Source organism: Anneissia japonica, unplaced genomic scaffold (assembly GCF_011630105.1).
Source record: "Anneissia japonica isolate Jap-2015-1 unplaced genomic scaffold, ASM1163010v1 scaffold287836_len1076198_cov165, whole genome shotgun sequence".
In the NCBI taxonomy this organism is placed as follows: Eukaryota; Metazoa; Echinodermata; class Crinoidea; order Comatulida; family Comatulidae; genus Anneissia; species Anneissia japonica.
The window spans coordinates 750,736-763,487 of NW_022729021.1; the positions used below are offsets into that span (position 1 = coordinate 750,736).

General features: G+C 34.6%; 1 protein-coding gene across 1 annotated transcript in view; it reads left to right on the forward strand.

The window, feature by feature from the left end:
* LOC117114599 (translation machinery-associated protein 16-like) overlaps window positions 1-12,365 on the forward strand; it is a 24,995-nt gene extending 12,630 nt beyond the window's left edge. Inside the window, exons 4-6 of the mRNA XM_033258286.1 lie at window positions 6,381-6,503; window positions 9,200-9,348; window positions 12,072-12,365. Of these exons, the coding sequence (XP_033114177.1) occupies window positions 6,381-6,503; window positions 9,200-9,348; window positions 12,072-12,298 (499 nt within the window). The 3' untranslated portion in view covers window positions 12,299-12,365. The remainder of the gene's footprint in view (window positions 1-6,380; window positions 6,504-9,199; window positions 9,349-12,071) is intronic.
* The last annotated feature ends 387 nt before the right edge of the window (window positions 12,366-12,752 follow it).

The window sequence follows — 12,752 nt, forward strand, 5'->3', positions numbered from 1 at the left end:
CTCTCACGCACCCCCACCGCCAAATCCTGCATTCGCCCCAGGTGTTTTCAATCAAAAATTAAATTAACTAATCAATCAATCTATCATTGATCAATAAATTAATCAATCAATCAATAATTCTTAAACCAGTCAATCAATCACTCAATAAATAAATAAATTAATCAGTCATTCAGTCAATCAACTATCATTTATAGAACATGTGTTTTACATTTGCAATTTAACAATAACAATTTGGACCAAAATAACACTATGGATAAAAGAATAGAAACCAATTGCAACTTAATTATTGATAAATAATATACAGCCATTACCATTACCATAAAGAAATGTGCATTTTTGGAGTAAGGCCTAGCACTCACTTTGCATGTGATTGTCGTACGACTGTTATCCAACGAATCCAACTTCATTGGAGATTGTTGGTTGTAGTCTGATTGGTCATTAGAAACAATCCGTTGCTCGCACGTTGTGGCATTGCATTCTCCATAGAATCGTGTCCACCGCCAGGCGTAGTGAGTTTCCATCTTAAGAACTCTCAAAATTCACGTACAAAACCTTGTTTTGCTTTTATGCTGTAGTCATTTATACAAACAAAAAATGCAAGGGAAGCCACCTGAGGTTAATGATGTCAAAAATAAAAATTGCTCACTATTTTCGAACTATAAAATACATAGCCAGTATTAATTATAAACTTTATTCTCTTTTAGAAACTTGGAGAAATATTTATTGAATTTCTTCGTCTCATCCTTGTGTATTTGTTTTCTTAATCAAATGTCTGTTTTAAAAATATTTTTGTATATCTTGAATAAAGTGGAAGAAAGAGAAAAAATGTAATTTATTTATTTATTTATTACGGTATAAAAAATATTACAAAACAATAGCAAAGAGCTAAATATGTTTGTATTACAAAATAGAAAAAAAAATTTAAATAAACATCCACAAAATAAGGCATAATTTAAAAACACAATCAGGATTAATTTCATTAAATGCAAGTGAATTAAATATTACCATCATTAAACAGATGAACAATAGAAGGGATAGCAGAATTCAGAAACCAATTTGTTTTAAAACAAAATGGCCTTAGTCTAACCATACTACTGGATCTTGGTGATCTTAGTACTGTATGTTGGAAAGGTGGGAGGAAAGTTTTCTATCTTTCTGAATTCAACAATTTCTTGCCAAATCATTTATTTATAATGCAAGTGCATTTAACAGCAGTTACTCAACAAAGTTATTGACTAAATAAGTGAATAACTTGCAAATCTATGCGACTGTACTACTTTCTAAATGTTTACTACTCTATTTTAAGATCCTTGATTTTATACTCTGCCATAACAATCAAGAAATGGTTCCCTTTTTGCGGATAAATCAGTTGAAAATTCCTTCTGGGATTATCCGCAATCTATAATCCATAATCCCTATGGATTAGTGTGTCATTGTAGATCTGACGTTGCTTTCAAGTTGTTTATGGTTATCGTAAATCACAACCGTAAACAACTGTTAATTTTCATTACTTGGAATTGACGTAAACTTTCCCCTATAATTCATGTACAACAATCCTTTAAAAAAATGTTAGGATTTTTTCTTCACGCAACTGATTCTTGGAGATGTTTTAATTTTCTGTCTGGTTTGGACTAGTTCATCATTTCCTTCAATTAAAGTTTTGTATTTTAGTATGATATTTACCGACTGTACCAGCAATACATTGTGTGTATATCAGCTGGTACTGGATCAATTGGCCATCTCTCCCCAATGGGGCTCCACCCCACTGATGCCACCCCTGTCATCACCATCATCATCATCATCATCATCTGTATCATCATAATCATCATTATGATCATCATCATCTGTATCATCATCATCTGTATAATCATCATCATCATAATCATCATCGACAGCATTATTCTCATCACCTTCATTCATCATATCATCATCTGTATCATCATCATGATCATGTTCATCATCATCACTATCATTCTCATCAAACATGTCATTATTGTATCATCATCTTTTTGTTCAACATCTTAATCACTATCACCATCATCATTATCAGCAGCAGTCAACAACATTATTGTTATCAACAGCATTATTATTGTCATCACCTTCATTCATCATATCATCATCTTTATCATCATCATCATCAACATCATTATCAACATCATCACAATCTTACTCATCATCAGTTTTTTTTTTCAATATATTAAACACAAGTTCACATAAAGATCAAAATTCTACAGGTAATACAGTAGATTAGAAAATTTTTAGATTAATCTGTTGCAAAATAATCTTTGATGTTGAAAAATGTTTAGAATGCTTGAGGTTAAAGTTGAATCGTTGACCTTTCTGCAATCTCTATTCAAACAGATTGCCTTGTTTGATAGATGCATCTGTCATGTTTGCATTTTGTCCGACAAGAACAGGTTGAATAATGATGCTAAAAGAAACTCGTTTCAGAATCGCCTCGCTATCATTCACGTGTTGATGCTTTCAGTTGCGGTCTTTTGTAATTCTATACTTGTCAATCTATCTTGGTTGTTTCAGCATTAGGCGCTATGTAAATTTTTTTTTAATTAAATGAATGATTGATTGATTGATTGATTGAATGAATGAATGAATGAATGAATGAATGAATTGTGAATGAATAAAATGATTGAAAGAATGAATGAAAGAATTAAATCGAGTTAATAAATTAATTAGTTGTATGAATTAAATGAATGGATGAATAAATAAATTGATAAATAAGTAAATGGACTGAATAAGTTAATGCATGAATGAATGAAGGAATAAACAGAATAATGAAGGAATGAATGAATTTAGTATTGATGAGTGGATGTAGCAGTGGTGGTGCCCGGACCTGCCCGATGGAGGGGCTAAAGCCCAGAGGGGGGGGGGGCTAGTGGAGCGAATAAAGTCTCACTTGGCTGGGGGCCAGGGGGCTGCCTAGTGCCCCCAGTGGGGTCCAGGGGGCTTCGCCCCCTGGAAGCCACGGATATTTGATGAATTATGGCGTATTTTAATTACTTATTTGATAGGCATCGAGTTACTATAATATGACTTCATGTACTGTAGGCTGTGATTTTTAATGTTGAAATCATCTTCAAAAACCAAAACATTTTGAACAAAGCAAGAAACAAAGAGTATGCAATGTAACCATCTAATTTATTTTCAAATCCTCATTCTTGAAAGTGAAATTCTATATTTTGGAAATTTTGCATGAAATCTGTCAACCACGTTGTCATGGTCGATGTTGCTTCACCTATCACGATGTATTCCAACCATCATGAGGCTATCTAAATAAGCATTTATCATAACAGAACGCAAATTATTTTTAATTAGTCTCATTGAATTATTATTATTATTATTGTTATTGTTATTGTTGTTGTTGTGATGAAAAGTTAACACAAACGATATGGTGGCTAAACGAATATTACATGTAAATATTTTTTTTTTATTTGTTTGTTCCCCGACAAAATTTATCGTCTTCCCCGGCGGGAGGGGGGGGGCTATGCTTCCCCGACGGGGGGCTATAGCCCCCCAGCCCCCTCTGGCGCCACCAGGGATGTAGATGGTTGAATGAATGGAATAGACATATAAGTATTACATAATGGTTGAATGAATGAAAGATTGAATGAATGAATCAATCAATGAAGGAATAAACAGATTAATTAGTGGTTTAATTAGTAATGGTGAGTGGATGTAGATCGATGAATGAATGGAATATAGACTTTACATAAGTAACATAATGTTTACATAGATGAATGGATGAATCATTGACTAAATACATCTATAAGTAATGAGTGGGTAAATTTATACATGTAGATGAACCAGATAATCTGATATTACAAACTCTCGCCCTGTTGCTACATATCTACGTACTGAAAAAATAATGGTCTGTGGTCGATATGCTTGATCTGCCAAACGAGGCCCAGCATCATAGGCCACGCGTGGCAAGCCAATCAATCTGGCGAGTTTGCACGCTGGCTGGACTGCTTCCAGTCTGCTGACCAGCCTGTTGCGGTTAGAATATATATAAATAACATTCTTAAATTTGTATCTTCCAATCAGCACCAAATTTGAGGAGGATTGAGATATATGTAACATTGTCAATGTGTGAAAATTTGGTCCAGTAGTTGTTTTGGAGTTTGTGCCCGGAAGAGAACACACACAGTGTGCTATTGCAATACCTTTCACATCTGCCTCGCAGAGGCGAGGGTAATATAAAACTCTAAACTAGTGGATGAATTGATAGATTAATAAAATAATACTTTAAATGAATATATGATTAAGATTGAATGAATGAATGGATAGATCGATGAATGATGAAACGAGTGAATTAAATATTTGATGGATGCATGGATAGACTGATGAACAGATCAATATAAAACACTTTAAATTCAAACTAAATTGCTTTTTTATATTTTTTGAATTTCCAAAACTTCCAACCTCAGCAGCAATAATGAAGACCTGATCTTTAATTTAGAAGTTTATAGCAAGTACTGTAGGCACATTGCAAACTGCAATTAACAGTTTGTAATGAAAAATGAAGCACCATAAACCTTGATCGTAACGACTTTGGTAGTAAATAATAAGTACTGTTTGAAGTGCTCCCTGCTACCGTAATTAAGCTTTAATGATGTTTCTGCATTTAGCTAGTAACTGTTTACATAACCTGAGATCATAATTTTGTTTAACGGGAAACAAATGCAGAGATGGAAACAAATTACATTGTGCACTGGTGAAACGTTTACAAAACGTCACCCAGTGATGGATCCAGGAATTTGAAATAGACAGGGCCTAGAAGGGACTTCCACAAGAGTCTAGACCACCTCAGCCCCAACATGGTTGGAGCTGAGGAAAGAAAAATTATGATTTTAGCCGGAAATGGCCCTCTCAGGCCTAAATTTAACTATAATTTTCCTTTTTTCCTCTATTATTTATATAATTTGGGAGTGGGTGGCGGGGGAATGGTGGGGTGTGCCGGCTCTGCTCCCCTTGAATCCACCATTGTTACCAATATTCTTAAAGTGTTGCGGCCAGCAAGAATGGAGAGTGGTCAGGGAAAAATTCCCATGTCGGACAAGCATGGACCCCCTCTAAGTCCAAATTATTTTGTTATTAGGTTGCCAACCTTATTTTGAATTTATGAATGTTAAAGCCTGTGTAAAAGTTGAAAAAAAAGCCTATTTTTTTGTTGATGGGTGATTAAAAGAGAAAAAATGTTGGTAACTGCAAACATTATGCAAATGAGGGCTGTTTGATGATCCATCCAATTACCCAAGTGCGATTATGCCTCATTGAATGCGAGGGCAGAAGAACGATAAATCCCGCATCAGTTATCACCTCCATACATCATTGATCACCGTGCCGTGAACCCAGTGAAAACATTCATCATTGAATGACTAAGCCATGAACTTTGTATATGTTTTCGTTAAATTTACTGTTCAATTACTATAATTAAATGATATTAGGTACGGACAGCGAGGCATTCATTTATATAAATCTTACAAAGAAAGTCTATTTTATGGTGACGTTAGAATGATTCAAACCAGACCTAACTTCTACTGTAGGTTGATAGAAGAAAGATTAAAGTGTGTTAATTTTATACAGGCCCATATCCGGAAGTGAGATGGGTGCGTGGTACCCCATCCCATACACTCCCCAAATCGAAATATGTCCATAAGATAGTCCAGGATGTACTGAATATAGATTTTGTTATTTTCTGTAATGAAGATTAAAAGGAGAATCTTGAATATTTACTTTAATGATCAATCGAAGGTTAGGCCACTATGTGTGCATTCAAGTTTCCATAGTAATGAAAAATCGAAGCTATAATCCAACCGGCCCTTCCACCTGACACTGCTAGGGATTCTGTGTACCCCAGTGTGGTCCAAACCCCCACTGACAGTCCTGAATATGCGGCCCTGGTATAGAAAGTAGACAACCCACTGTGAATGAACTTAATTGATTACTGCCCTTTGAACCCACATCAACATACATCATGAATATTTATTGGTTTATGAACCCAATGTGAACATGAATATCATCAAATTTTGTCTAGATCCTCTCCATAACTCTGTGTGGACATGCATCATTCATTTTCTGTGTGGTACATAATTTCTGTGATTAATCCACTGTGAACATAGTACATGCACTGGACCATTGATATTCAACAATAAGATTGCCTCCATGGACATGTGTGAACATAACGTTTTAATCCAATCTTTAATCTTATCATCAGCATTTACTATGAATAAATGAAGAAAGAAATATAAATATTAGATGCTGTATTCGTTGTACTGTGCTGTTTGTAATAATCTATTTCTTATTGCACTATGATTTTGGTTCAAGATTAATAATAGTTTTGATTCACATTATTTTTACAGAGTACATGAGGAGACCAATCTGAAACGTGGGGCACTGATAGAGAAGCTTTTATGGTTTCAAGAACAATTGGATTCTGACAAGACTTTCTACAGTAGAAAAGAGCTGTGTGAAATTATAGAAAAGTAAGTTCAATAGAAGGTATAGTAAACTAACTGACTAGAGCTTCAAGTGGTTTGCTGTCCAAGCCTTTAAAGTAGATTACCAATAAGCAGTAGTGGCACCAGAAATTTGCCGTCAGGGGGTCGGTCGGACATGCCCGATAGGGGGTTCCAAAACAAAAGAATAACTAGAGCCTCGGTTAGGGTCCCTGGAATAAAAATCCTTGGGTAATGTTCATGGGGAGGGTTTTAATGACGTAATGTGGACCAAAATTGTGCTTTTAGACTGCAATATTAAAGGTTGATGATGAAGGGGTCCACGCCCGTCCAATGTGGGAAATTGTTCTCCCTGACCCCTGCTCAATTAGTCCAGGGTGTCATAACCAAAACTGACTCACACAGAAAGGTGATTGTGATTATTATTGGGTGACACCAGTGGCGGCTGTAGAATATGTTTTTTTGGGGGGGGGGAGGGGGTTGCTGCGTGAGATAAGGATAATTGAGCCCGAGCCGGGGTGGTGGTTTGGTAGGTGGTGTCCCCTCTCTAAAATGAGATTTAAAAAAAAAAAATAAATAGGGAACTGGATAGCCGGAAATGGCACTCTTAGACTGTGACAGACATGTTGGCTTGGCGTAGGCCTTTCTTTTTTTTTTTGCTTCCGACTGCACGACAAGCTTTGGCCAGTGAGGGGGCTTGACCTGTCCGATTGGGCTGTGTGAGAAAGGATAATTAAGCCCAAGCTGGGGTGGGGGGTTTTGTAGGGGGTGTCCCCTCTCTAAAACAAGAAAAAAGAAAAAAAAAATAGGGACCTGCATGGCCGGAAATGGCACTCTCAGACTGTGACAGACATGTTGGCTTGGCGTTGGCTTTTTTTTTTTTGCTGACAAGCTTTAGTTAGTGAGGGGGCTTGACCTGTCCGATTGGGGACTTAAGCGTCCCTGCAGTGATTCCCCCTCCCCCTCTCTGGTGTTACAACTGGGTGACACTCAGCAAAACATTAGGCTTTGTCATTGTCGTTTTACTTGTAACTTTAATAGTCTTGTGACCTCATGGATGACTTTATTCCATGTATTACGATTATAACATGAATAGACTATTTGGCTGGTTCGATGAATCACTTCATCTGTCCGTCATCTGCTTCAAGAAAGAGTTTAGGGTTATGGCTGGTGAACTATCGTATTAGCATATCATTCCCTTGTTGCTCATCGACTCACAAAGATAAAACTTGAACAAACAGACTTGTTTTTGAGAGGTTTATCGAAGCTATTAGGACTAGATCTTCTTTAATGTCAATGTGCAAATTGTACTGAGCCTGTACAAACAGTGAATATCTTTACAGTACATTATCACGGTCCACAAAAGAGAACAAAAACAAAACATTATCACGGTTAGCTTCAACTATGGTGATGATCAGCTACAACCGGAGATCGTTGCTCATCTTGTTTTTATTTTATTTATTTGTTCTTTATACTGGGTGGACTCTTCAGTAAAAAAGACTGTTCTCCCAGAGTGCCCAGAATACACACAGATAAAATTAATGGAGAAAATAAAAAGTCCTAACAATAGAAAGTCAAAAAGACACCAAAAAATTAGAAAGTAAAAATATATAAATAGATATGTAAAAAAAAAAAAAATAAATATAAAAGTTAAAAAATTCCTAGTCCTAAGACCGAAAGGTCCACTGATAAAACTCAGATAAGACAGTATAATACATACTCCAAGCACAGAAACTAAAATAAATAAAAAAATAAATGTCCGCTGAGAACATGTGTGACGGACTCTGGCGAAAACCAGGCGCTTGTCAGCAAAAACCAAAGTCTTTTAATCAGCTAAAATACCCATGTATTGACCATTTTAATGTATGTTGGACTGAAAATGTAAATCATCATATCTTTGCCGTTTGTTTAATTCATTTTTAACATTTTTGCATCAATTATTATATTAATAGCTTTTCACTACAAAGGTGTCTAATAATGTCATTTTTCATTTTTTTGAGACCAAGAGCCTGTTTTGCTAGAGTGGGTCACACGAGGGCGTGCCATCGCAAAACCGGCGTACTGTCGCTGATTTTTAAAATGAGTAATTAGCATAAGAATGTGACAGTATTGTATACTTTAGTACAGAGAAGCTGTAATACTTTTACTTATAACTTTGGAAATAGTAAGTCGATTCCACTAAATGACCCCTAAAATCATTTTAAAGCTTGCAATGTGCAGAATAAGAATATTAAAAAACTCAGTTTCATTTTTTTGTCACTGATGCTTGGTTTTGGGAAGGTAGGCCCTCATATGAGATGCAATTCAACAACAGATATGGTTTTTAAGTTCCTAAATAGCACTCATTAACTAATGTTCAAGGACTATAACAGAATAGTCAGTGGAAGATGTACCCACATAGCCCTGAATGGTGATTCTGTGAACTTAACTTAATAATGTGCTTCTGATTATTTTTAGCTTAGTGTGTGCATGTTCGTAAATCTTAATTCTCATCAGTATAGAGTAAGCATGTTTTATGTCTCTACTGATATTGTAACAATTCTGCATATTGTCTTTTATGAAATATTATCTTATTATCATTTTTCTCCAAGTAACATATTTTATCGTAGCTTTCTTATAATCTTATCTTTATCATTAATCTTCCTATAAAGACTTTTTATGCATACATCAATCATTTTTTTTTAATTATTTAATTCCATTAAATATTTGATTGCACTTTGCAGATATTTAAGGAGATTTGACGAAGAGCTCGAACAAATTGATATCATAAAAAGCTTGAAACATCGTAAAGGACGCCAACATGCGTCTCGAGAAGATGTGATTCTGGCAACATTAGCAAGAGAAAAGGAGGCATACACAACTTCAGGCCTAGGTAGATTCATCAATAATAATTTTAAAATAAAAAGCAAAAAAACAATTATTTTACATTTGTAATACAAATTTCTATAAGACATCACTTATTATTTTTGTTTTTATTGTTTTTGATTATTATTATTATTATTGTTATAACATTTTGTTATATTATTTATATTAATATTTATTTTATTACAGTATCATTGTTTCATGTCAAGCTAAGGTCAGATGCTAACAGAAAGCAGCTTATGAAATGCCCTTGTGTGTGAACAGGACTACCAGGCACTTTTTACTCACTGGGAAGACAATGTTAGATTGTGTTCACATTGATTTGGAAAAAGGTCAAAAGGTCTTCAATTTCCGATAAATCAAAATGAAAACTTAATGGGTTGTCGGAAGACTTTTTTATCCACCTGATCTCAGACCACTTCTCAGCCTCCCTCAAGACGCTAAATTACAGCAAACAGATATTAGTGAAGAACTGAAATAGTGTGATTAATTAGGTATTGTAACGAATACCAAGATTACGTATACAGATTGCCCATAAGAATAATCACCTACTAAAATTACCCAATTATCAAAAATCATTTTACTCGCTACATCGGGAATTTACAGGTTTTAATGTAATGGTCACGTATGATTTATTATAGATTTTTTTCATTTCCAATAAATTTCATTGATTTAGTAGGAAAAAATATGAATCGTAATAATAATGAACAATTATTGTCATGTTTTGACAAAAAATAATTGATTTCAAGCTCTGAGGAACCTTTTTATTTTCAAAATAATAGTTCCTTTGGTTTCTGTTTTCCAACTGGACCTGAAATGTGTTCAATTAAATGAGTAATTTGCCAGATATGGGTCTGTTGAACATTGTCATCTTAGTATCATCATCATCAGCATGAACCTGTTTTCCACTAGGAAAATTTATTTGTGCGAATCAAAAGTGTTGTTTCGCTTCCTGAGCTCTAATTGGTTGCACATTTTATGCATTTCTCAAAAAAAAAAGAGGCAGTTCGAACTACTAATTTCGCTGAAGCGAAAAACTCGGATAGAAATGTGAATATGCATAAACCAACACTTTTGCCAAGTAGATAACAGACTTTAGGCCCCAGCTGTCGTTTGCATCCTCATCAAAGATCTTATAAGTACATGATAGCGTTCTCTGTGATTCTACGCATAACAAATAGAAGCGTCAATGTTCAGTAAAAAGAAGCATAAAAAGTAATCATATTTGAAGAGGGCACCATAGTTGTTACCATGGTTGTTATAGAACTTGCAGGCAGATGCGCTATCTTTAGTTAACAGTTTCTGATGTGAAAGTTAAAAAAAATAATTACTTTTGCATTAAGGGGCCCTATACTGTGTTATTACAGACTTTGCATGCAGAATCGCTATCTTGTAATTATAAGATCTTTGATCCTCATCTGCTCCATCAATAATGTTTGTGAGAGCAGCATAGTATAGCTCAGTTGGCTAAACATGCTGTAGCCAATCTGTGTGCACCAAACACTGAAACATGAAGTCCCTGGTGTACAGTATTTATAATACCGTAGTTTCTCTGGTATAAGCCAAAATTGTTCTTAGCTCTGAAGATGAACTCTAGAAACACTCGCCTGATTGAATAATAGATCTTTTTTAGCTCTAATGCCTCTATTATACTGCCCTCATGAGGCTGATTGGCTAATAGTTGATTGATCAATAGATCTTTATGAGATCTACTGCCTCTCTTATACTGCCCTCATGAGGAGCTCTAGAGACACTCAGCTGATTGATTAATAGTTAATTAATGGATCATTTTTAGATCTACTGCCTCTATTATACTGCCCTCATTGGAGCTTTCGTGATTACGAGACATTGCTTTATTAGAAAATTGATCCAACTTCTTGTCTTACAATTTTATGTGGTGGCCAATCATAAGGCTTATATGCAAATTACTGTAGCATGAATCCAAAATCAATGTTTATGCTGTTGTTTGTGTACATACCGTAAAACCTTGAATAGAAGCCCCATGGGCTTAATCTCGAGAGAAAGCCCATCTTGAAAAGAAGCCCCCCCACCCCGAAACCCCTCTTTATTTTACAAACATTACAGGAAAAGAAGCCCATTGGCTTATAATGAAGATGATATGTGCCTCTTTCGGGATTGTCCTTACATTCAGACTGACGTTATATTTGATGATGATGATAGTGTCATTATCAATAGTATTTTATCATACTAGTATGGTTAAAAATTTTTAAATATTAAACAGAATTCTAAAATTTACAGCATTCACTTTGAAAAGAAGTCCCCCCTTTTTTTAGTTTGCAAAAGTAATCTCGAAAAGAAGCCATCTCAAAAAGAAGCCCATTTCGAAAAGATGGCCATCCAAGGTTCCTGAAAAATAGAATAAGCCGAGATCTTCTATTACAGGTTTTACGGTATTGCTTTTGAATGACAATTGACCAACGAATCCGTCTCCCCTCACTGTTTGTATGTAATAATCTAAAGGGATCATCAAAAAAATTTTTTTTTCTATATGGGATGACATTGGCGGACAACAATCGGAGCAGTGTATGCCCTTTTTTAAGGAACTCTGTATACTTATTAAAGAAAGAAATGGGTGACACATAAAGTCCGCACCTCACTACTATATTAAAAAGAGGTACAGTTTTCTAATGAAGAAATGTAATAATTTTCTTGAATACCATGTTTTGTATTACAATATAATAATCATTTTATCCAATTTGCTTTTGTTTTTAGAAGTTCCAGACGTTTTGTCTGTCCATGGATGTGAAATTTTCAGAGCCTGGAATGGAGAGGCTAGATATCTGCAGACATTGAAACTTACAAAGATAACTGCCATGGAAAAAGAAGGCGAAAATAAAACTACAAATTTAGTTGACAGAGAAGATGCAGAATTGAAAGATATTACCGATGATGCTAGTGATCTAATAAATAATCAAACCGAAAAAACTTGTATAAAGTGATGTTAAAATCATTCATGAATAAACATTAAAGAAAAAAAGGAAGATTATTAATCTTTTGTACCTCAAAGCTTTTGTTGATTATTATATTTAATTGAATTTAATTCAAGGAATTGAAGCATCAAGGAATATTTATTGTCGACAATACAGCATGATACAGTCGAAATTTCGATCCAGGTGCTTAAACAATGGGTTAAGTATACATATATTAAAAATATATTTAATGTTATATTAATATTTTTAGTTTTAGGATGTTAAAATTTAGGTAGTTGTCATGTTTGAAAAATTTATAGATACATTTGATTAATAATTTTATTTATTTTTTGTTTTTATTATCTGATTTGATTCATAATGCTGGTACCCAATATGAACACCGAGAGGTGACACAGTGAAGGCAATACAAAAGTAATTTTGAATCAATAATCATATAGTTTAGAACTCTAATGCTAAAAGCAGC